Here is a 26,789-nt window from a genome sequence, read left to right as displayed (position 1 = left end):
AAAAAGAACTACTATCTTATTTGCAGGAATATTGTTTGCATATATATCAAAATGCAGGAAAGTAAATCAGAGGCAACCAGTGAAAGAAAAAAGAGGGAAGAGCAGGCAACTTCCCAGAATAAACATGTCACAAACAAATGAAGAACAGGGCTACTATTGTTTTAATATAAATTGTTTAGTTTAGTTATGTGATTAACAACAATCTTCCTCAAAGAACATAGAGAATAATGACGAGTGGAAGTAATGAGGAGAGGAATAATGACAGGTAGAGTAACCCAAATAACCTAATCAGAGCAAATGTAAGCACCCTGACTTAGCTACTTCCAAAGATGCCAAAGAAGGACAAACAGCCCATTGTCCAGGTGTGAGATTTACTAGGCAAGTTAACATCGGTCTTTTGCCAGATCACTGTACACACTGCAGGAGATGGGGAGGAGATGTTGCTGCCCATAGTAACATGGGACTTAATATGAGATGCAAGGAAAAAGAATATTAGGATTGTGCAGAGTGTGCATGACTTACTAGGGGATGCTTAGAGGGAGACCTGAAAGTGGGGAGTAGAATGAGAGGTTTAGGAGCCAGGTGCTGGAGAGTACACAGTTCAGACTGGGTATCTGTGGACAACAGGGATTCCAAGTGTTAGCTTTGGGAGGAACCAGAAGGTCTAAGCCAGCTACCTGAAAGACCACAAGTCTGAGGCCCAGACACAAGTCAGGACCAGCTGCTGGAGGAATGTGTGTACACTTCTCTAAGTTTGTCAGTGCATGAGACAAGCAGGAAGAATATCAGTCACCTACTGCATATACTGAGTGCCTAATGTTAGCTGCTGGGGGAATCCATATTGTCTGTATATATATGAATGTATTTTCCTCTACCAGGATTTCAACCTGATTAACCAGACAAGGGAATAAAAGCAAGTGTGTACTGTGTGCATGTCTCTCTACTAGGAGCATGTACTTTGGCTTGCTACTGGCTGGACCTGAAAACATAAAGCTACAAGCCTTGCTTCTATGAAGTTACCAGACTTGACAACTCCTAACAAAGAGACTTGAGGTCTTGGTGGCAACTTCTGAGGAGAACTTAATTACGTACAAGGACTGTAACAGGACAAAATGTTGCAGTTGGTGAATTGCTCTGCTGTAAACTACAAATTATCTACTACATAAAGATGGCAACTGAAGCAAAATTTTTCAGAACTGATACTAAGGAAGTTCTGAGAAATAAAATAAGGTAAGAATTTTCCAATAAAATTAAATTTAATAACCTGATGTAGAATAGTAAAGGTAAACATAGAACTAATTTATATACCAGTATATACATTGAAGTTTATATTTTTAAATTAAAATAAAATAGAGTAATTTTGGAGAAACTCCTACAACTGTTAATACTGTCCACTTCAAAAAGTGCTGCAAAAATAAAGTGCTTTATGCATACATCAAAAAAACATATGTATTTATAAATGCAGTTTTGCATCTTGGACACCACTGAACAGTAATTTCTTGTGCAGTTCTGTATTTTCTTATGTTATACAAATTTAGATTTCTAATAACCTTTCAAGACTACACTTTGCCACAGAATATTGCCACAACAATTGAGAATTCAAATACTACAAACTTATACTCTTTCCATCTGCACAGAAGTGATTATTAAACAATAAAATTAAAAATTATGCAACTTACCTTGTTGTTTATACCAAATTCATAGACAACTTCTCTCTCTTCATCTGTCATTACTGGAATCTTTGAGATATTACCAACATACACATGACCTTTGATAACTGGTAACAAGTCAAAACAGGATTCAGCAATTTTCTTTAATGCCAAAGAAACTTTCTGGCAGTCAGAATCCTTCTTTACTGGTAGTGATTCTTCTAAATTGGAACATTGTGATGAATCACTGATTTCGTAGCTTTTACCATGGAAAGCCTCCTGCATTGCAGCAATGGTGTTTTTAGTATTTCTGACAGCAGTAATATCACTGGGCTCCATCCTTGGCGGTTCACTGTCCAGCCTCAGTCTTTTGGCACTTCTTGGCATAGATACCTGCAATAGTGTCCTTTTTCTAAGATGATTTGAAAATAATTGCTGATTTTGCACATCTTTGTCTTCATCTTTGCTACTATCAGATTTCAAATTGCTTCCAGCTTTAACAAAAGCAGTTGAGGTAGATGCAATTGCTTTGAATCCACCTGCTTGAAACACAGGTCCTGGCAAACTTTGGATGTCTGAAAAAGTGCATCGGTTAAGCTGAATATTGCCTTTCAGAATGTTTAGTGTCCTTGCCCTTGCAGACAGCTCTGGATACATAGTGTCCAGTATTTTCACAGAGTTCTCCTGAGGAGCACTTGGACCATCACTAACTGCTGCAAAGAGAGGAAATCTTCCTGGAACGGGAAGTGCATGCTTTGGAATTGAAGTGCAAAATTTCAAAGGTGAGGAGCAAATCTGTCTACCTACTGCCATTTCTGAGGGTGAGGGAGGAGAAAATAAAAGAGCAGATTTTACTGTTGGAGTATCTGTTAATGGGGACATGAGAGGAAGAATAGGAGTTTTGCTTAGTGGGGATATCAGGTCATCAAGAGGGGAAAGCAAAGAACATTGACCTGTAGAAGACATTACAGGGGACACAGTACAGGCAGTTTTTGGAGGAGTAGTAATCAGAGGCAGTAGCAAGGGGGGCAGAGGAGGACCTATCTCTTCCCTGATTTTATTTATCATCTCAGATGAGCATTTTTTTGCCAGAGAAGTATTAGCATTTGCAAGAACTGGCTGAGTAACTTTAAGAGTCTTTGTTTTTCTTTTACCTTGAAACAGGTTCTTTGATAGCTTGGTATGCATTACTTGGGCAGCTGTCTTGGTAGAAACAGTCAAGATTTCAGATGGTTCTTGCTCTTTACACTTACATTTATTGCTCTTCTTGAGAGCACAAGAATCTGATTCCACCATAGGTAACTTCTCAAATACTGTCTTTTGTGGTTCAGAAAGCTGACCAACGGTTTGACAACTGCACCTTACATCAGAGAGGGCTGGATTTGGAAGATATTTGAGTAATTTTTTTTTTGTACCACTATCTATGATAACATCAGTGCTGCCTTCTCCTGTATCGCAAGCAGTGTAAGTTTGATTATTATTATTATTATTATTATATTCTTCAAAGACGGAGTCCTCCATATCAACACTGCATAATAAACCTTGCTTCCCATTTGACTGAAGTTTTCTAGAATAATTTTCTTCTAAGAAATTGCCAAGTGCTAACATTCTTGTATTTAATTTACTGGTTTTTACAGTCAGCCTGCAGTTTTCTGAGAATCTGCTTAACATCTTGCATAGCGGCAACCTATTTTTTGAAGCATGTGGCATCACAGGGCTTTCCTTTGATGTTCCAGATTTTAATAGACTTTCCTCACTGTGACTGATGCATCCAGCTATGTTAGACTCCACCATATGTTCATTAGCACTCTCAGTATTTTCAGAGGTTACTAATATACATTCTGTTTTCCAAGAGGCTGAGTCTTCAGGATAACCCTCCCCAGTTACACTTGACCACTCATTTGCAGTATCTCCAGAGCTGTTTGGTTTACAGTGTGTATTCATATCCACAATAGTGTCTGCTTTTAGGTGACTAACTGTGAAAGCATTTCCTGGGTGCATCATTGAATGAAGTTCACATACTTGGTAATCAGCATCAACAATTGCACCAGTTTCCAGAGTATCCAATGCAATTCTGCTGGAAGCTCTCAGTTTGTTTCTAAACATTGGAACACATTCAGAACACTTCACATACTTAACATTTTGTATAGAACAGTCTTTCTCTTCAGAGTCATTGCTCTGCTCTAGCATATCAAAATCACTTTTACACCTTATTATGGCATTTTTCCCAGAACCCACAAAACCATTCAGTTCTTTACTTTCTCCCCCACCTGTTAGTGAATTAGTTCTAGAAGGATCTGTTCTAACCTTCCACGTAGAAGTCCTGCATCCTGATTCTTGACAATCAAACTTTTGGAGGAGAAAGGCATTCTTCTTATAAGGGTTTGCATATATGATCTGCGACTTAACAGATGCCTGAGGTTCTTCATCTACTGGCTGCTCCTTATCTGAAGTTTTCTCTTCTTTTTTGTGTATATATTCTCTCTCAGGGCAGCCCAGTTCTTTGCCCATGTTGACTTTTTCAGTAGACAGAATCTCAGCACCCTCTTCTAAGTTTTCTGGAGAACAGTTAAATGTAGTACTCATAATGGAATTTGTATGTCTGTTGCTTTCCCAAGTACAGGAAAAAGCAGCCTTTCCTGCTAAGTTAGTTTCAAGGAAACCAACAACTTTCTGAAGACTGAGATTTAGATCAGGAGATCTTGTGGATTCCAAGCCAATTCCCACTTGCACAGGAGAATTGGTTTCCTCATTATTTATACAGCATTTCTCCAAGTCCTTTTGAGTAGAAAAAGCCAAGCCACTTCTATAATCCACTTCTGAAGTAGGCTGGCAAATAATCTCCGAAATATTATTTTTCTTCACAACATTCTTTTCCCACTTCAGTGAACCTGAACAAGTCTCAGTCACCAATTCCTTGCTTTGTTTATTTAATTTCCCTTCTATTTTACCACATTTAATATTTTCAATTCTCAAGAGCTGAGTCAGAGGTTTTCCAAACTGTTCCTGAGAAATAGGATTACTTTCTATTAAGATAGATTCAATAGTACTCCCTCTTGCTAACAACTCACTGCTTTCTCCTCTGCAATCTTCTGGATTAAGTCTGACTTCAGTCTCTACAGATTCAAACAGTCTAAAGTTTTGAGGTTTGGACTGCCCACATTCTAATGTCTTACATAAGTTTTCAGATTGTTTTATTTCACCTTTCACTTCTGTAAAATCTAACACAGAGGATTCACACTTAGCTACACTGCTTGCTGCACCAATAATGCATGCTGTCTTTGGTAGTGCAAGTGTATTTTCTAAGTTTGACTTCCTCTGAGATAAATTACTACCATCTTCCTTATGATGTGGTTTGCTTTGTAAACCTACCACCTCCTCTGTATCTACTAGTTTGACATTTTCTGCACTATGGAGTAGCTCTGACAATTCAGCTATTTCTAGAACACTTCCTGTGTTAAATTTCATAGTTAGCTCAGTGGTTGGAGCTCTGGTTATATTCATGTCTTCAATTTTGAGCTGTTCATCTTTTGGAATGACTGACAAAGTTCTGATTCCTTCAGTAGCAGATACAGGTAAGTAATGCCTAGAGATTTTAACAGACTCTGGTTCACATTCTCTGTTCATTTTGTCTTTTGTTTGTGTATGTTTTTTCTCCAGAATCTCTTCATTGTCATGTTTTATTTCAGAGCACTGAGAGTGTGCAGAGATTTCAATAGCTCCAGCCATATTAGTTAATTTGACTACATTTTTTGATTTATTTTCAACCACTTCATTTTCTATCAACATATCAGATTTTTCCTCAGCATCTTCTCTTGGAAGCACATTGCCTTGCTCAGATAGCAAATGAGTAACATTTTGCAGAACAGAGGCTTCTCTGGGAGTTTCTCTCTGTGCTTCCAAATTCTGTCTCTCTCTATTCACTATTTCACCACATTTTTCATGTGTACCCTCATTATCAACAGCTCTAATTAAGGTTACTTTCTCCTCTGTTTGCTCTACCACACTACATTCTTCTATCTGATTCTGAGGCTTTAAATGTTGTAACATAAAACCTGCTGAAGAATCTCCCTCTTCACTGTCCATGTCCTCACCATCTCCTTTCTGTTCTTCCATGTCTTCCGATTTGTGTGCTGTTGCTCCAGTTAGTTCTCTGTTCTCAGTTTCCACATCCCCAGAATTCTCCTCCAAACAGTTTTTGTTAGTTACCATGTTTATAATTAGAGTAGCACCTTCAGTTTGCTTTCTTTCAGCTTCTCTCTCCTCCTTGCTTGACGTCTTAGGACTGAGATGAATATTCTTTTCATTCCAACTCAGATTAAGTGAGATTTCTGCATCAAAACCATGCTCATCACTGGGGCCGATTACATTACAACTTGGAGGCTGAACTTGGTCTTCTTGTAGAAGACCCTCCACTGCAGAAGTAGTGCAATCATCTTCATCACTGGAACCTATGACTTCTCCCAAGAACATATCCTTCAATCAAAAAAAAAAAAACCAAATTTAATAATCTGAACCCCAGTATCAGTTTTAGGACCTACTTTTCTAAACAAGTACACTTAAGGCCCTGACATGCAATGGTTTTGAGAGAATAAGGCTGGTCAACAAAATTACAACCCTCGACATCATTGCTCTTCACAGTGAATGAAAGTCGAGATTTCTTTATCTACATATTTGCATTCTAAAATTACTGGAAAAGAGCATTTGAGCAGGTTTTAACTTTCAAGCTCTGGAATTTTGCTACGAAAGCCAAGCTTATATCGAACACAAATTGGGACTTCAAGTCTGCACTACTGGGAAATTATGACAGCAAGTTCAGACATAGGTGACTGTGTACTGGTTTTGGCTAGGATAGTTAATTTTCTTCACAGTAGCTATTGTGGGGGTATGTTTTAGATTTGTGCTGAAAATGGTGTTAATAATATAGAGATATTTTCATTATTGCTGAGTGGTGCGTGCACAACATCAAGGGCTTTTCTGCTTCTCCTACTGCCACACTGGTGAGAGCGCTGGGGGGTGCATGGGAAGTTGGGATGAGATGCAGTTTGGACAGCTGACCCCAACGGACCAAAGTGACATCCTATACCATTTATGGCATCAAGCTGAGCATATAAAGAGAGGGAAAGAAGGAAGGGTAGGACATTTGAACTGATGACATTTATCTTCCCAAGTCACCGTTACGCATGATGGAGCCCTGTTGACCTGCCTGCTCATGTGAAAGAGTGAACGAATTCCTTGTTCTACTTTGCTTGCATGCACAACTTTTCCTATTAAACTGTCTTTATCTCAACCCACATGTTTTCTCACTTTTACTCTTCCGATTCTCCCCAGGATCCTGCTGGTGGGGAATTCAGCAAGCTGCTGTGTGGTACTTAGTTTTTGACTGGGGTTAAATCGTGACACATACACTTCTGAAGATTATGTTTTTGCTCCCTTGCACAAGCAGTATCTACAAGGTTAAAGAAGTATCCATATGGATCTAAATACACAGTGACCTTTTCAGTGCATGAGTAACTAATACTGATAAAAAAAAAAAAAAAAAAAAAAAAAAAAAAAAATATAAGATCATTATTTCTTCAGTAATTTTAAGACCAAGTTAAGTGCCAAGTCAGATGCATCCTGAAACTCACCCGTGTAGTCAGTGGTGAAAGCTGTACTGGAGAAAGGAGAGCAGGAAGAGGTCTGGCCCAGTTCAATATATCCATCACATTTCCACCTGGGTCTCTCTGCTCCTGATTGGAGAAGTCTGAAGTGCTGTGCTCCCTGTCTGTCTGTATTATCATATCTACATTTTTATCCTCACCACTGTGCAACTGTTCTTCAGGAGTCCTGTTCACAGCACAATCATCTCCAAAAGGCTCAGTACTTGTTTGAATTATCTTTGCTGTTACAGAATTTTGCTTTACAGCACTTTCCTCTGAAGAACACCAAGGTAGTGTTTTGCCATCACACTTCCTGATCTTTTGGTGGATTTGTACAGTGTCTAAGACAGAAAAATACTGTTAAGAATTTCTGCCCTCCCATTTTTGTTTATAGAGATAATATATAATAATAATAAAAATGTAATACCATATTTTCAAGTGACATTTCTATAGAAGATCTTAGTCACTTTCAGAAATGCTTTCCTTATAGAGATGTGATATTGTTATTCACAATTATTTTTAAATGAAAAAGGCACATGTGTGCGTAAAGAGCTTTTCCGCAAACTGTCTGACTTGGATCATTAAAACATTCCCAATTTTTCTCATCAGGAAGGGTCATTCTTGGTAGGATTGAAGGTCCATATGTTTTATCTGTCTTTGGCCAGTAACTCACAGTCATGAAAAGCAGAACAACCATGCACAGACATTCCCCACCCAGGCTGTAATTCTCAGATTAAAGCAACCTGCAGGTCTGAGCCAGTAGCTGTACTTCCAAGTAAGTTACAATTATACCCTGCCATAAATACAACAAGGAAGCTCTTAGCTACATTTCTAGTTTATGATTTAGTGTGCATAAGCTTTTAAATTGTTTGTTCTTTAAATTTAAATATTGAGGCTAATCACACAAGATTTTTCTTTAATGGTATTATTTAGTCAGATCTGAACCCTTAATAAAAAAAGCACCACAACATATCCTATGCACAAAGGAGTTGGAACAACTAAGATAAAGATACTGAGCAGTTGACAACCCTTCCAAGATGTCAACTATACAGTTTTAGTTATTCTAACAAAAAGAATGCATGTTCAAATGCTCTGTGTGATTCTTTGCATTGTACTTTTGTTTTGTTACTTTTCAAATCACAGTTTTTACTATTACACCGTAACTCATTTATTATGCAGACAAAACACATTAATACAGGAAAGTCTAAAGACAAATAATTTAAATGTACTATAATTATGCTAAATATTTCAAAAAGGGAAAGGTGGCCCAGTTTCCTGAAATTTAAATTCTATAACTTTATAAAATGAAAATATTACCTCCAATAAGACAGTAATCAACAATTCCCAAACCCCAGTGTGTCATATGGAACTAAAATCTACTCTGTAGTATCTGCAATTCTTATTTGATATTTTATGTGTGATCTTGTTTATAGTATTCACAAACACTACTGGACTCAAAATCAGCAGTATTGAAGCAAGAGATCAAGCCTGTTCTGTGTACACATGAGTACACCATCTGCAGTGAACCACTTAAATTGTGTGACTAAATTTTGCCTTATAAAAGCTAGTTTAGATTGAAAGAGAAACCGCTGTTAAACAATTTAACTGTGGAGGCAGAGTAAAGGTTTTTTTATGACAGTTTCTCTCACATGCCATAAGCTACAAAACTCTGAAAGTTTACTCAGAACCTTTGTTCAGAAACTTTGTCCAGGCCCTGAATACACACTCTCACACCCCTTCTTGACACTGCTGGACTTCCATGATCTTCTAAAAAGAAGATTGTACATGTCCGGAACTCCTCCTGGAGGAGGTATTGGGGTGTTTACTAGAAAGATGAGGGTTAGAAAACCCCCAAATTTTGATGCTTATGCGGGCCTCCACCTCTGATGGACTCCTAGTGCATATCACAATCACAGACCACGATCATGCACACATCACTGGAGCCACAGGTGGTGGTTATCTCTGTCTTTTGTCTTCTTTTTTCTTTCCAGTTTTCCTCTTCAGGGTGATCACACACTTCAGAATAGCTATACACCCCTTTCTAATTCATTACAGTGCTTTCCATTTATGGTTTCAAAGCAGTGCTAATAAAATTTGTTGTTATATCAATTATTTAGCGTTTTTCTACTTTAGTCCACCCCAAAGGATCCTTTAGCAACAAATCTGGTTGCTCTGCCTCAGAGGCAAGTCACAACACCATCCCACAGTAGAAAGAACAGCACATGCATAAAATGGTTTTGAGTATAGGATGTACTAATTTAATTGGCACAACTTGCATTCTGTTGGGGGGAAAAAAATTGTGTGCTTCATTACTGCTCTCTGTGTTAATCCACTACTAGAACTTGCACAGATATTCCCAAAGCAACATCAATGGTAGTATTATATTCAAAAATATTAATTTAACTTGATAGGTCAAAATAGCCTCCTCAGCAATCAAAAAATTTTAAGCACATTCTGATACATCAGCACCACTGAAGAAGTAAATTAGAAAAATTGATCAGTAACCCTATTTCAAAGATCCATCTCAGTCACTTCATGTAGCAGCTCCATGAAAAATCTCAATTACTGCACTGGACACCAGAAGGAGGGAGAAACCGATGAGCCTGAAGGGCCCTAGCACATCATTTTCACAAAAGATAAGAAAGCTCTGCCATTTCCTTTACATCTTATAAGTATTACAATAATACATTGTTTTATAAAACCATTTACAAGCCACAGTCACATAGAGCTTCCAGGATGTTCTAAATTTTCTCAGGACAAACCTACATTCTTTCTACAATCTGAGTTCCAAACCAAGGCAAAAGGAGATCTTTGACAAGCAGAAACAAAGAAAATAAGGAAAATTCAGAAGATGGTTGTATCTTAGATTTTTTTCATGTTGTTTTATGATAATCATTTCAAAGTTCAGAATTTACCCTGCACTGAAGCGGGCAGCAAGACCGTTACATATTTTGCCCCTATAAGGACTCCATTTAGACAGTTAGGAAGTTTACTTTTCACAGTGAACTACACAATAATACTGAGTTATCAGGAACTTTACATCCTATCTATACTCTCAAAATCAGTCATGTACCTACATCAAGTCCAAAAATATTGATACATATCATCCACTTAAACATTTCCCCTGAACAATGGATCAAAGACATAATTTCTGAATAACTAAGAGATTCTCCAAACTTCTCTACTCATCCCTTTCCAACCCAGTCCCTGGTAACTGCATTTCTTTGGGAATGAGATACCTTTCTTATAGTTACCCATTTATCTGTAGGAAAAGTTGTCATAGCAATTTTTAAAGATTCAACATAAGTTAAGTTTCTTCATTCGAAGTGTCAACTCCTTGGCACCTTGGCCTGAACCTCAGGTCCAGGAAAAGCCTTACTAATATTGAGCCCATCTCATTGGAAGGATCCTCTCAAAGACTGTATTTCACAAACAAATTTCACTCTATCCAGGGAATCACACTCTTGTTCATTATGTGACTCAGTGAAATTATAAAGTTTTCTCCTGAAATCTACAACCTGGAATCTAGTTCATGTAGCTTCAAACCCTTACACTGCTGCCTTCTCTCACTTCTGAGAGAAGATTAAGATTACTATGATCTGAAAATATCATCAAAATCTATCATGTACTACTTGAAATACCTTCTTCACGCCAAGTGGAGAAAGAAGCAGAGATGAAATAAGTGATCCAATGCTAACATTGATTGCCTTGGTACTAAACAAACTGAATTTCACTACTCAAAACTTTACTCTTGATTGGGCACATTGCAAGGCAATTCACTGTTGCAAGTTGTCCTCTCCTTACTCCAAGCAACAAAGTAACTTTTTGAAACAAGTCTTGTGTTTTTTTCCTCTCAAGAAGGACCAGATAAATAATCTAGCCATAGAATCTCAGCTAATTTACAGCAAAACCTCATCAGCAGAGTGATTGTGAATGCCTGGCAGTAGCAACTGCATGCTTCTCAAGAACAGTGGTGTTTCTCTGAGAAAAAAAAAATTCCTCCACAGAAATTTTTTAATGCCCTGACAATGAGGCAGAATTTTTAAACCTGTTTCAATTTATGTGAATTTCAGGATGCTTCATACACTAATTATTCTTTGAAGCTACAGACAATATTCTGTTTTCTGAGACAGCAAATCCACATATTCCATGATATGAAACAAAGAACTATGGTGAACTGCATACCCAAAACTAAATATGCAATGCTACACTGTTATATCTCAAGGTGTTACCTTGAGAGATTTTCGTATGTTTTTCAAGACAGAAAAGAGGTCTGCTTCTCAAAACACTCATGCACTATGGACTTTAACCTCAAGACCATAAAACATATATATCCCTGGGGATTCAGTCTCATCTTTGTTTTACATATAATACCACTGTGTTTATCTCCTATTATCTGATATTAGACAACTCAAGTGCACTCCTTTCCATCTCTGCATTTAAGATCTACATGCAGCTTATCCTGTACCCCCAAACAAAAAGATGAGCAGATAACATGGGTATAGCTCAGTAGTAAGCCAAATTTAGCTCAAAACCCAGTTACAGAATACCTCTTGACGACGCTTGGCTCCTCACAGACAGCGTCTTTACCTTGTTCCTTCAGTTATCTCACCATAGCATATGAACAGAGCATGTTAGAGAACCCAATTTACCAAAATATTCAGAACCCAGTTGCAAGATTCTTCAAATGCTTCATTAAATGTTTATTTACAATGGAGGTGATTTTATTCCCCAACTATATGAGATTAAAATTTCCAAAGACTAAAACACTATCAATGTCTTATTAACCTTAGATTATGGCCTAAGTTTACTGGTCTGATGGTCAGATGCAGGTATTATCAACTTTATTACTGGTAGATTTGTAACAGTACTATCAAATGCTTTTAAATTAAGTTTAGCAAACCTCTATTATCCTATGAGGCTTTCACAACAGCATATTTGGAAAGCCTCATGAGTCTTCCAATTTTCATATATGAACACATTGTTCAAGAAAACCATTCAAAGTAGTATCAACCTTAGCAGAAAGAGAAGACACTGATCATAATGCAAAGCTTTGGGTATTCTACAGCACATTTGAATATACTAAGAAATCTGTTATAAGAAGTACATTTCTGAAAGGCCAGATCCAGGCAGCAGATGAACTGACATTCTCTGGAAAAGATACTACCATCAAGCTGATCTGCTCTCTAGGTTGAAACTATTATAATATGGAACCAGAAATCAAGGCAAACTCATTAAGATCCCTTATTTTCTAGAAGATTGCACCTGTAAACATAAGCACTTTGTTATTATGAATTCAAGGTAAAGGTCAGTTTTGTAAGAGGCTGAATAACAAGATGGCTCTTCTAGGTTTGAAGAGGGAAAAAACCAAACCAGTAACAGGACAAAAGATGTATTTCTGTGAAATCTAACCATTCCAACAAAAGCATATTCTAAGCTTAGACTTTTCTCCACACTGAAGTAGGCAGAAAGAAGGATTAGCTAGAAGATTACAGATAATTGCTTCCTTCTATGAAAGTATTGTCATTTCCTTGCGAAGATACGAATAGGAAAGATGGGATACAATTTCTGGAATCTAAAGTTCCTCTTTTGGTGGATGGCAAAGGGATTACTCCAGAATCTGACACCCCTAAAATCACATATATTTTGAACTCTTTAGTTTCTTGTGCTTATTCTTGTCACTTGATTGACCCTTGATCAAGACATTAAATTCAGAATTGCAGGGCATAAGTGTCTAGCTCAGTTTTGGAGCTGAAGCCATGTATCTGCTGCATTAAACTCATGGAAGTAAGGCTGACTAACAGGTTTATGAGCTGGTCCTTATATTTTGGCCCCTCTTAAGTGGATTCCATTGGAACACATCTGAAGGCAGATTCATTGGGGTCTACACTAGTAGCAAATTTTCAGATTTAACAGGGTCTTTGAAAAGTTTATCTTCAAAGCTCTTAATGCTGCTGGGTACCTATCCCAGGCAATATCTCTACACCTTTAGTTACAGAAAAATCAAAGTAGTAGAGAAACTGAAAAAAAAAAAACAAAAAAGCTCAATAAAAACATTCTACAGACACAACACAGAAATTAATGCAGTTTTAAGGCAACTACTACTCTTGAGTACAGAAAAAAAATATCTGCTATGTAAAGTTAAAACAGTTAAAGTTTGCTGTGAATATGCATGTGAATAACTACTCAGATTACTTTTTATTATTTCATTACAATGAAGAAAATGGAGGTAACAGCTTTTTAAACTTTGTAATTCAACTATGTTACCACATAATTGTTTCAGACTAAAAAGAGCCCATATGCACCATCATTCACATTATATACCACAGAGTTGATAATGATATAATAATGTTTTAAACATGAGATGAGTTTTGACTACTTAAAAACAGTAAAAGAATTTGATTTCTTGATTGCAACAGCAAATTACAATAGCTTTTTATCAGAAGATGGTTCAAGTTTACTTACTCATTCAAATATTTGAATTATTTTCAGATAATTCAGATTCTAATCACACATGTAATTGACCAGACAAACACCAAGGAAAGTATTTAAGTCTTTCAAAAGAGTGTTATGCAGTCACTACCCAACCAGAACCTACCTTCTGTAACAGTTAGCCTTCTTTTATTAGACCATTTCTTATCCCAAACAGAAGCTGAAAGAAAATACCAACATTGCCTTTTGGTCAGAAAAAGAGAGAACATCAGAAAATTTAAAGACTTCGCATGCCATTGTACCTAAGACAGGATCATTTTTCTCATTCTCTCTTTTTCCTGTTGCACTGTCAATGCACATCCAGAGTTCTTCTAATAAGAGCTTCACTCTTCCTGTTAAAATAAATAAATTGATAAAATTGAACTAAGTATTTGTGTTTATTTTACTCAGAACACAGACATGCCTATAACAAAATACAAAATACCGACAGAAAAATTAAGACAAGGCACAAGCTTCAGTGAAAGAGAAATGCTAGATGCCATTTAGGGAATAGATCCTGTACTGGCCATATCCCCATAGTAGACTAAAGGAACAACTGGAGAATGCTTTAGCTTTTCCTTTTTATAGGGAGTACTGAAAAAAGTTATAACAGTCCCCAGAGTAAATGGTAAAGCAGATTCAAATGTAGCATTAGTGAAATTAAACAGCTCTTTAAAACAAATCAAGTTACATCAACCTGGGAGAAAATCTTCTTTGAAGATATGTATCACATTTATGCTCACTCAGTAATAATTAATCTTAATTATACCATGTAATAGCACCATGTATCTGAATTAATTATCAGGCCACAACACTAGGAGACAGTTCTAACAGCACCCCTGCTAGGTGATGTCAAGCAACCTAGTTTCAGAGACAGAAGAGAGGTGGAGAGGGAAGAAAAACTCAAAACCTCAGTAAAATACAGAAGCACCTTATCTCCTTATGCCAAAAATATAATCAAATCCAACAATCAGGAACTGAGACTGTTTTTGCGCAAATTCTCTAAGTCAAAGGCCATAGCAAACTACTATTATTTTATGAAGAGGCATATTTTAAAAAAGGATATATGAGGAAAACCTACCAAATTTTGCTAAACAGCTAATAACAACGTTAACATTTACTCATTACTAATAAATCCCTGCTGCTATTTGAAGCTCAAATTAATGCTCAGATATTAATTTTCCTATTTTGCCATTAATTAAAATCAAAGTATTAAATTTGGTACTAATTCAGTACAATCCAAAAGTAAAAAATATGCCAAGACACACACAAACTGACAAGGTGTGGCTTTTTCAAAAACTTTCATTTCTACAACAAACCTAATGCAAAGCAAGAAATAGAACAGTGAAGTTCTCTTGCCTCAAAACAGCCTTCAGAATATCTAAAAAGTTCAAAAGCAGTACCAGCACTTTAAAAGACTGCAAAAAATACAAAAAATAAATTTGCCTAAAGTTTGGCCTCAGTACTTTAGAGGAAGCTTTCAAGGAGTTTACTCCATTACAGTTAGATTCAGGTAATTTGTAGCATATATTTTAGATCACTAGAGCAAAAAAGTCAATAAGATAAGATACAGCCATACCTCCTGTATTTCCACTTGATTTTCCAAGTCTCACATAGAAATTTTCCAGATTACTCTCCTATTAGGTGCTTTATGATTTCAGTAAGCTTCAGAGGGATTGTTAGCATTTTTTTCAGTGTTTGCATTTTGTTTTATAATTGCACATCAGCTGACTTCACATATGCACAGGGTAGACTAATCATTTTTATGAATCAAGAATTTTCCTTACTGAAAACCTGAAAATAGTAACCTATTAGATTGGTCCTTCATCAGTGTAATCTACTTGTATCAACCACATCTGCTCTTATAGCACTTTGGCAGTATCCTCTGTTTCCAAAACTGCAACTCCAGAAGAGCTGCAATAAATCCGTAACAATTGGTTCCACACAGAGAATGGACTCACAAGAAGTCTTACCTTTGTCTATATCTGTTGCAAGATCTTCACTTGAACTCTGAGTTTCTGCATGTTTAACTATTAAAAAGAGGAGAGGTGGAAAGAAAATATTCAAATGGAACAACACCATATACAGATTGAAGGCATTCAAAGGTAAGCACTTACATTTTCTGCACTTCTCTTTAATGACACCATCGAGTTTTCCCTGTTAAGATTAAGAAGTACAGAATTTTTATGCCATACATATTTCTTAAGAGTATCAGCTCCTAAAGAGCATGAAATCTATATCAACATTTCTTAAGCTGGAAAATTTCTCTCTTATGGTGAATTGCTAATGTTTAGTTATTCAATATCCCCCCAAAAATGTAATTTTACTGTTTCAGCATCTAATAGATGCTTCTAAAAGCTTCTTTCTTTCCCCCAAAAACACTAAAAGAAATTTCACCCAAAGACAAGGAAAGCCTTACTTGTGCTTTTTTTAGCTCCTTTTCAAGCCTTTTCTTTTCAGTTTTCAGTTGTCTGAAGTCCTGTGTATGCTTTGTTGCAGCGTCTTCAAAAAAGAGAACCAAAATTCAGTGTAGAAACTACAATGTAAAGAGGCCACTAATTTAAGCGGTGCTGGTGTTGTGATTCCCTAGTTTGCAAATAAAATTACCAGAAAAAAAACAGATAATGTGAAATACAAATCAACTGAACTTATATTTTGGTTCATCTCATGCATACACGTATATTGCCTTCTACTCTATAACTACTGTTTTGAACCACTGCAATACATTTATTCGTTTTCTCAGTTATATGCAAGAATGAAGAGTGGGTCATATTCTAATGATATTGTACTGTAGAACAACATACAGCAAGTGAAAAAAGGACATAACATTGAGTTGCAATGGATTTTTACATGTTTTATTCTCTTATTTAAATAAGAGCTCTGGTTCAAAGATGAAAACAGCACAGCCAGCTGCATTAGAAAATACATACAGCACTCAAGACTAATAGAGAAGAGGGCCTTATCTCTTGATGTCTAACACACACTTGGCAAAAGTGCAGATGGGTGGAAATAGAGGGTACAGGGTAGGTGAGAGCTAGGTTCCTAGGAAAATTCTCAGTTAAGAGAGTCAGCTGAGAGAACTCCTGAAAGTTCAGCTTGATGACATATATAGACAGGAAAGAAAAGAAATGGAACCTTCCTGCTGATCAAGTCAGAAATTTTATTTTATATTAAAATAAAAGTTTTTTTAAAAGGAACCTTGAGTGGTAGGCTAACAATAAAACAAACATGGCAAAATTTCATACTAACAAAAGATATAATGTTGGAGATATTTAATGAACATAGGAAAAAACAAAACAGATAAAATAGTCACTGAAATTGGACCTAACACATACTCTCTCTCAGTATTTTTTTCTAGTTCTGCCAGAATTTGAGATTTTGGAGGTAAGTGTGTAAAAAGTCTGGCTGTCCTGCAATGGAACTCCAAAATTCTCATCAAAATAAACACCTTGTACCTGTACTTTACAGTAAGATTCAGGGGGCTTCTAACACAAAGATATGTCACTCAGTTCACTGTATTTTGAACTATGGTAAGCTAAGCACAGCTAAAATATGGATGATATGAATGCAAATATCTGCCTTGCCAATTGATGACACAGCAAGTGAAGTCTCAAAAAGCCTTACGTATATCCATCCTCGCAAAGCAAGAAAAACACAGTGCCATGAAGCCATGCTTTTTCTCCATGTAAAAACAAAACAAGCAAACAAACAAACTAACTCACCAAAATACAAGTGCCAGAATATTTAAAAGTCAGAAAACCTGCATCAGGAACACTATATACTTAAATATGAACATAAACATGAAGAATCCTACCAGGATTATTAGAACACTGGAGCACATGCCCTATGAAAATAGTCTTGTTGAACTAGACTTAATCAGTCAGAGGGGAAAACATAACAAATCATAGAAAGAGTACAAGAACAGCTTTCCTGTACAAGGAGATATCAAGATGGAATGAGACTGTTCCATCAAGAAGATGGAACGAGACTAATGTATGGTAGACATTAGGTGTAAACTGAAACGTGGGAGTTTCCAACTAGTTATAAGGAAAATTATGTTACTGCGTCATGTTGCCTACAGAGGCTGGTAAGACTCCATCCTTTGAAGTTTTCATGACTAGAAGTTCCCTTCCAACTTCATCTACATCATGTGCCTAAGACACTCAACAGAAAATATTCTGCAGGAGGGCTGATGTAAATCAGAGACTAAGCACCCCACATGGTACTGGCCTGCCTTGCTCCTTGAGCATCAAAGTTAAAGTCACAATTCCTCTGGACAGAAAAGGAAAAAAGAGATTAGGTTACTGTACTGTTGTACTACTCAATGTAGAAAGTTACCTTCAAGTTTTTTCACTTTAGTTTCCAGTTTCTTTCTCCTGTTAAAAAGAACACATTAATAGATAATTTTTAAAAATAGAACTATGTTGCATGAAATGCCAGAAAAAAAAAAATCTAGCCATTCAAAGAAAACACACCTCATATACCCAGGACCTGTGAGACCAATGAGTCCCTGAAGTTGAAAAATTAAATTAGTGGCATGTTGCTGACATTCTCACACAAACAGCTGTATCTGTTACAGAGACAAAGTTTGCTTTTAAGAGTCAATCCACTAAACAGACCTTTAGCAACAACTTGGAATTAGAAATACAACCACAGAAAACTGGCTTCTGTTTTTTGCATTTCTGTGATGTAATGCAGACGGGTTAGCTTTATTCCTTAAAAACAATCAAGCTTTGCTTACAGTGAATAATATCTAAGCAATGAGATAATCAGGAATAGCCCTCAGGATGACTTATGTCCCACAGCTTTTTGTTCAGAACATCCAGATGCTTTAGACTAAAGTCAAACCAAAGGAAAAAACAAGAAGCATCCCGAACAATTTTGACTTCAACATTTCCAACCCTACCTTATATGTAAAACACACAGAGCTGGAAAATAAATAAATAGAAAAGTAAACATTTCTATTATTTTCTTCTATTAAATTCCAATATCCCAGAAATTGTTTTTCAACTGTTGTGGTGAATAGATGATTCTACCAATGATCACTTTCATGAAGCAGAACACAGTTCATCTATTCCCCATATTAAAACCTGTGTAATAGATTGAGATTTACCATCTAAGCCTTTCTGGATGTTCAGGTTTTAATCAGAATATATTCAAAATCCACTCATAAATGGTATGATTGACCAGCTTTTGCATGTTCATTAGTCATAGTATTTATACTAAAAAGTAATAGACCAAGGATTCTGTGCCTTCTCAGACTGAAGAGGTTAATACTTACTTTCCTACATGATGGCTTTGACAGTCAAGCCATAGGTGAGAATTTCAGCAAAATTCCTCATAAAATACCTTAATGGAAAAAAATAAGGGGAGGCAGGGGAGGGAGGAATTGTCCTTTAGAAAACAGGAGGTAAGAAACCTCTGTTTCTCTGTATCTCTGTATTATCTTCAAGTGAATGTACAGAAGTACTACATATACAATGCATGGACATTGGAAGCAAGATAAGTTGACACAAGAAGACCACAGAGATGCTGTTTACCATTGCAGGAAGAAGACTCATGCAGCCAAAGCTCAATTAGAATTCAAGCTGACCAGTACGCTGAAGGACACAAAAAGGGCTTTTCAAAATATCTTAACAGTAAATGGAATCAGAAATAACATCAGTCCATTGCTTGATGAGGTTAGTCACATCACAAATAGGAATGCAAAGCAGAGCTGTTTAACGCCTCCTTCACATCTGTCACTAATGACAAACCCTGGGACTCCCAGAAACCTGTGCTGGAAGACCATGACTTGTTTAGATTAGGAAAGAGAAGGCTAAGGGGCAATCTCATCACAGTTTACAACTTCCTCAACAGGGGACAGTGGAGAGGAAGGTGCTTATCTCCTCTCTCTGGTGAGCAGTGATAGGACAGAAGGAAATGCTATGAAGCTGCGTTGGTGGAAGTTCAGATGGGACATTAGGAAAAGGTTCTTCAGGCTCCCCAGGGAAGCAATCGTTGACATCAAGCCTGTCAAGAGTTCCAGAAGCGCCTGAATGATAGTCTTTGTTTTAAGTAGTGCTGCGAGGAGAAGGGAGTTGGACTCAATGATCCTCATAGGTACTTTTCAACTTGAGATTAAAAGAACTGTGATACAAATAACTAAGAATCTGAACAAACAAAGAGAAATGAACTGCCAACATTATAATTGCAATAATATTTATAAATGGAATAATTACATTTACATATGTAGTACCATACTAATTTCATCAACACACAACTACATGAAGAAAATAGGTAGATGTTAAATCTAGCAATTTACAAAAAGCAGTTTGCAGATGATGCATTTGGGCAGAACTCCTCTTATGCTACCCAACTCAAGTTCCTATCTGATCCTTAAGATACATGCACAACTGCAGCTGACAGAATGCTGTGCTAACAGAAGTTGTACTCTGTGGGAATTGCCATCCCTGTAGAATATTCAGATCTCAACTAGACAGTCCTGAGCAAGCTAACTTTAACACTGGCTCTGAATGGCAGACTGGACCAAAGGACATGAGTGATAATTTCTCACCTAAGTTTTTTAATAGTAGTACTGTATATTAACAGTAATTTTATGCACAATTCACTATTACTGTGCTTCTGAATAAATCCAGCTTTCAAATTACTGAACTCATATGACCTACTGCTTAAAATGGCCTCAGTATCAGAGGTATACAAAACAGCTACAGCTTCACAACAGTTGCAGCATCACAGAATTGAGGTTGAGGTGGCAAGAATCCTCTGGAAGTTATCATGTCCAACCCACACTGCTCAAGCAGGGCCACCTACAGCTCACTGCCCAGGACCATTTCCAAATGGCTTCTGAGTATTTCTAAGGATGGTAAGGCCACAAGCTCCCAGGGCAATCTATGGAAGTACTCAGTCATTTTCACAGCAAAAGTGTTTCCTAATGTTCAGAGGAAATATGACCTTCTTTGTCTTAGCTTGTTCCCACTGCCTGTTGTCCTATCACTGGGGTCCAAGGAAGTGAGCCTGGTTCTCTTTTCTTCACACGCTCCCTTCAGGTATTAATAGACATTGATAATACCACCCCTGAGTCTTGTCTTCTCCAGACTTAACAGTCCCAGTTTGCTCAGCCTTCTGTCAGTGGAGAGATGCTCCTATTCCTTAATCATCTTCATGGTCCTTCACTGAACTCACTCCCATATATCCATGTCTCTCTTGTACTGAGAAGTCCAGAACTAACACAGTACTTCAGGGGTGGCATCAGAAGTGCTGAGCAGAAGTTGCACCTCCCTCAGCCTCCTGGCAGAACTCACTGAAAACCAAGATACTGGTAGTCTTCTTTGTCACCAGTGTGTATCGTTGGCTCACGTCATGAGATCATCCCAAGCTGCTGTCCACCAGCACATACTGGTGTATGTGATTGCTCCTCATCAGGCGCTGGGCTTCATACTTCTCCTTGCTGAACTTCCCAAGGTTTCTGTCAGCTCATTTCTTCAGCCTGTCAAGCTTGTGCTGGATAACAACATGCCCCTCTGGCCCATCAGCCACACTTGTGTCATTGGCAAGCTTGCTGACAGCAGGCTCTGCAACATCATGCAGATCACTAACAAGATGTTAAAGTGGACTAGACTCACTACGCAGCCCTCTCCGTCTCCCCCCAGGGTAGTATTATCTACTGGTCTCCAACTAGACTTTGCACAGTGTTCATCACCACACTCATGGTGCAGCCATTCAGCCAGTTTTTGATCCACTGTCTGCCCATTTAGCCCCTACAGCACCAGCCTAATGACCTATGATGAGGCTATTATGGGAAACAGTGTCAGAGATCTTTTTGATGGCCTGTCAGACACTAGCCACTGCTCTGCCCTGATCTAGGAAACATGCCAATTTATAAGGTCAGTGAAGCACAACTTCCCCTTGGCGAGGCCATGCTGTCTATTCCAGAGCTTCTTGTCCTTCATGTGCCTGAAAATGAGTTCAAGAATGATCTGCTCCATCACCTTCCCAGGGATCAAAGTGAGGCTGACTGGCCTGTAGTTCCCTGGCTCCTCCTTGAAGATATGAGTGACAGACAGGGACAAACATTATATCTATACTGACACAATAAACTACCAGCACATCAGAGTGCTCAGTTCCCTCTTAAGATGCAGTTAGCAAGGGGGTAGCTGCTCTCTGCTGCTCTTAGATAAGACGATGTGCTGAATATTTCATTAAGCTCACAGTACATTGAGTACGTCTGTATGTGAAGTGCAGAATGGCTGAAGAAATTACAACAATCCTAGTCTCCTCATACAGTCTTTTGGATAATAATGGCTTGCTGCTCTGCTTGTGAATACCCTATGTTTCAGAAGTCATGAAAAGAGACTACAGTATTTCTTTTGAGAAATGCTTCAGTCACTTGATCATCTATGTGGACTTTCATTAGACTCTCTCTAGTATACCCATGTCTCCTGTACCAGAACTGGGCACAGTACTTCAAGGCATGGCCTCACCAGTACTGAGCAGAGGGAACCAATCACTTCCTTTGACCTGCTGGTAGCACCAAAATAGCTTAGAAACACCAAAGTTAAAAATGTTAACCAGCTTACATGGAAGCAAGGAGTCACCAGCAGGAGTCCAGCTGGGACGTGTGCTAGAACACATCAGAAATAAAAGCTGACTACAGAATCAAAAGGGTCTTAGAATTCCAAGTCACTAGAGAGCAATCACTGGTTTTTGTAAATGCAAAGTAATGCACATGAAGAAAAATAACCACAAGTACCAACACCTTGCTATATATTAGCTGGTTCTCTTTTGAGAGCATGACTACCTTCCCACACAATATTGAGAAGTCACAGTTCCCTGATATAGGTGATTTAAAGGTTAAAAATATTAGAGGATTAAAGAGCAATTAGACAAGTTAATTAACGTATGCATCAAGAGCTGTAAGAGTTAACACACACATATGCTCCAGGCAAGGAAACCTTTGACTGACTGCTTACTGGAAAAACAAACTTTGGGAATTACCAAGGCACAGCTTCAGAATACTCTATGTTATGACAGCAAAAATTACTTTTGCACTTTTGCCGCCAAATCCCTCCTGCTCATTTCCAAATATGGCAGACAATTCACTATGAACTGCTGAGCTGTTACATTAAAACAATTATTTTAAGGACTGATTTTAGTACAGACCACTTTGGCAATATTATTCCTATACTGGCCTCAGAGACTTAACAGCAAAACTGAAATGGGTGGCAATAACAAAAAGCTGAGACTAAGAACCACTTAGAACTGGAGAAACTACAGCTTTTTTGAATTTCATCCTGTTCTTAAAGACTTCTATTAAACAAACACATAAAGCCACTTCACGACAAGACAATAAATAAAGGAACACTGCACTCAAAACAGTTTGCTACAAAACTTAGGATCATTCTTCCATCAACTCCTTGTTCTAAGAACCCATAAGTACAAAAATTTTAGTGAAATGGAAAGCATAACTAGATAAGGTACACTATCAAGTCTGGAAGAGGTAAGAGAAACAAAGAAAGGTTGAGAAAAAATGAAGCATCACTCACACAGCATCACTGTTTAATATTTCTTCTTTAATTTTAACATATTCCAGTTGACTCTCCCGATAAATCTTGAGAGAACTCTGAAGAAAGAAAGCACAGTTAAAATATGTCATACTGAGGGAAAAAAAAAAAAAAAGGCAGACACCTTACCTCTTCTAATGAAAACAGTGCCTGGCCAAAAAAGTGTAAGTATATTCAATAAGAAAAGAAGCAAGTTGGAAAGTCAGGCTATCTTCCTTCTTTAAATGCAAAAGTTATAACAAACACATGAATCTCTTTATGTCTATCTTTTGAGTACATGCCTTCAACACCTAGCTGGATAGGAACTTGAAGATGAAGTCAAGTGCTTAACTATTATACACCATACATATAATCCTATTTTTTCTGAAAATGTGCCATCAGATCATCAGTTACTAATGCCTGCTGATGGAAGAGAAATTATAAAACCATTCTAACACAGAACACTAACTAGGCACAGCAACAAGACAAATGTTAGTATCTTTCTTATACCATTATAAAAAAGCTACAAGAAAGAAAGTGGGGTATTATATTAATTATATAATTAACTATATAATTATATATAATTAAATTATATAAATATAAATAATATATTTATATTAAATTATATTAATGTTTAGAAATTACATACATGTAGGTAATTTGAACAATCTAAACCTTCTTTCTTGTAGACTAAATCTCAGCGAAGTGATGGGAGAGAAATTAGGAATAAACTCTGGAAGCTAATGATGTAAAATCATATGTTCAAAAAGCTAACAGAAGCACAACACTATTCTGCACAGACCCTCTTTCTTGGCACCTTTTCACTAGTACAAATTATATTCAATAATCTGACAAGATCAGAGCAGAAAACCAAAGGAGTCTGAATGTTTCTCCTTCCTTCCTTCATGAGGAAATAACCAAATCTGATCAAAAATTTTAAGAACTACAACAACCTAAACTTATTGCCTCTCTGAAACGTGAAGTAATTTAATTAATTCCACCTAATTTCACCAGTTACCTGTCCCAGTGAGCTGGAAATAAGAACAGAGCTCGTTAAAGTCAGCTTCATTAAGATGAGCATTAGGAATATGCATTTCCTTCAACAGAAAAAGCGCAAGTTATTTAAACAAGCACACCTTTTTTTCTTCCAACTCTGCCTTCAAGGAACCCAACTCTTCCTGGCATTTTTCCAGAGGCAGAATTTTCTGTAACATCTTCTCCACTTGGCAACGAAGAGCAGAGATCTCTCTGAAATTAGATATGCAATTAAAAAAGTTGCCAAAAACACAGATGCTTTGAAACTCAGTATTCTGATTCTTCAATCAAGTATCTGAGTATTTTGCTTTTATTCTATGGAAAAAAATGCTGTGAGGGATACCTAAAAACTTTAAGAGTTTCAGCGTTCTCATTTTTCCACCTATTTAAAGAAAATCCGAGATCTGATTTAAAAACACTACACTGAACCCAAAGCTAGAGCAAGCAGATGGCATGTGCCACAGAATTATGCTGCCTACACTGAAGTGCCAGTAATAAGTGTTTCTGCATACACAGTGCTATAAAGTAAGAGCAGAGTCCAAATGCAGTGCTTTTCAGCAGGCAGGTTGGAGTCCATAAAAATTATACACTGCTTCTTCCTCTATAATCACAGAGTAAGCAAAGACACACAGACACAACTCTTAAGGCAAAATCTTTCACACAAATATGGACATCCCAAACAGGCATACATTTAACCACCACCAAAAGATGAGCTTCATACCTCCACTTGGTTACTTAAGACTCTCACTAGCCCAGGGCCAGGAATGAATCCCACACAGGTACTGTAGAGGACTATGGCTTAAGAAGCATGGTAAAAGTACCATACTAAAAGTGCAGCTTAGACCCATGGCCACTTCTATGACACCATCAGACTCCTAAAACTAACCACAACACAGAGAATATAGTAATACATCTTTAGTAAACAATATAAATCCAACTTACCGTTCAGCAAATTGAAGCTGTAATCTCTTGTTAAGGTAGAAATTAAAAACAGTTTATCAAATGTCCTTAAGTATATTTCAACCCAACTGCCACTTGCAAAGAAACATCCAGTAAAGACTTCCTCACAGAAAGAAAAACTCCCCAAGACTTGCAAATTAAGTGTTTAATACATGCATTTCAATACATTTGAAGTGAATAAGAAGACCTTCTTCTGTTACATGAAAAAGATTGAGTAATTCTCAGCAACTCAGATTTTAAACAGACCATCTTAAACCATATACCAGAAACAGGCAGATCTTAAGTGGATAGCTTTAATTCCAAAGGCCTATTTTCTTTACAAAACCCACCAAGTTTGTTCTTTATTAGAGACATCATGTCATAACCTAAATAGAAAGCCTCAAGCCCTTTTATAAATGTTTTAGGTATACTTATCCTGTAAGAACACAAATAGACAACCAAAGGATATCAGTGCATTTCTGTTGATACTCTGTCAGCAAACGACTGTAAGAAAAGAAAAAAACCAGACATTACTCATTTTCTCACCTGATTTTGAGAATCGTATGATAGGGTATCTTTCCTTTTGCTTTATAGATAGAGCAAGTATAAGATTGGTTTACATTTTCTTATAGTAGTCAATATAAACCTTTGATTTCATTAAGCCATTCAAACCTCAAATCAAACTGCTTTAAGTAGAAAAAAAACACAACTGGCAACTACATGAAGTTGTAGTCATTAACTAATTTCAGCTTTAAAAAAAAAGTATTGCTTAGACAAAGGAAATAATATACATATATATACTAGAACATATATATTCATATATTCATATATATAATGTTTCCAAACCTGAAAGGGTATTTTCCTAAAAAAGAACACACATCTCAGAGAAATAGTGAAATAGTTTGAAAGACCCTAAAAGGCTTTAATCTTTATATTATTCTCCCAGCAGCCATAAAGGGTAACACTTACCCTGATGCAAGAGGGCCATGGGACAGCACCAAAAAAAGCTACTCCTTTCTTTCCTCAAATGTTATGTCTTTTAAGAACAGAGAAAAGAATGGACAAGAAAGAGTAATACCATGGGAGTTACCCAGAGAGGGCTGCATTATTTTCTATTGCAATAGTTAAAAGCAATCCAGTAAAGCAAAAAAGGAAGGCTGAGCTGCAACTAGTTAAAAAGAGGCAATTTCCACAAGAAATATACGGCAGAAAGAAGACAGACACAAAGTTTAGAGGTCAGAAAAGAAATCACAACAGAGTAAAAGGAGCTTTGAAAAAAGGATCCTAGTTAAGAGACCCAGTTGTGTGCTAGCTGAAATACTCTCTGGAAATAGAATGCAGAACTGTCATTTAGATTCACTAAAGCCAGACTGACACGTATCTACGAAAGGCTACATAAGAAAACAAACCACTACAATTAGGAGACATAGCATGGATATTAGGCCATAGCATGGAGGTATACATAACATATCTTGATATATTATTCCATACAATATGTTGATGGGTTTTGA

At 37.0% G+C, this 26,789-nt stretch overlaps 1 protein-coding gene across 3 annotated transcripts in view; it reads right to left on the bottom strand.

The window, feature by feature from the left end:
- Window positions 1-26,789, bottom strand: part of ICE1 (interactor of little elongation complex ELL subunit 1) — a 72,502-nt gene that overhangs the window by 10,203 nt on the left and 35,510 nt on the right. For all 3 annotated transcript variants that reach the window (XR_008435268.1, XM_053967996.1, XM_053968006.1), the window contains 12 exons: window positions 25,748-25,782; window positions 25,282-25,300; window positions 24,441-24,552; window positions 23,308-23,384; window positions 18,101-18,138; window positions 16,182-16,264; window positions 15,880-15,919; window positions 15,736-15,792; window positions 14,026-14,115; window positions 13,890-13,943; window positions 7,280-7,632; window positions 1,680-6,125 (listed from right to left, as the gene is read on the bottom strand). Coding sequence is in view for 2 of the 3 variants with exons in the window: in XM_053967996.1 (XP_053823971.1) it covers window positions 1,680-6,125; window positions 7,280-7,632; window positions 13,890-13,943; window positions 14,026-14,115; window positions 15,736-15,792; window positions 15,880-15,919; window positions 16,182-16,264; window positions 18,101-18,138; window positions 23,308-23,384; window positions 24,441-24,552; window positions 25,282-25,300; window positions 25,748-25,782 (5,404 nt within the window). In the remaining variant the exon portion in view is untranslated. The remainder of the gene's footprint in view (window positions 1-1,679; window positions 6,126-7,279; window positions 7,633-13,889; window positions 13,944-14,025; window positions 14,116-15,735; window positions 15,793-15,879; window positions 15,920-16,181; window positions 16,265-18,100; window positions 18,139-23,307; window positions 23,385-24,440; window positions 24,553-25,281; window positions 25,301-25,747; window positions 25,783-26,789) is intronic.

Source organism: Vidua chalybeata, chromosome 1 (genome assembly GCF_026979565.1).
Source record: "Vidua chalybeata isolate OUT-0048 chromosome 1, bVidCha1 merged haplotype, whole genome shotgun sequence".
Taxonomy (NCBI): Eukaryota; Metazoa; Chordata; class Aves; order Passeriformes; family Viduidae; genus Vidua; species Vidua chalybeata.
This window is presented reverse-complemented; position numbering and strand designations above follow the sequence as displayed.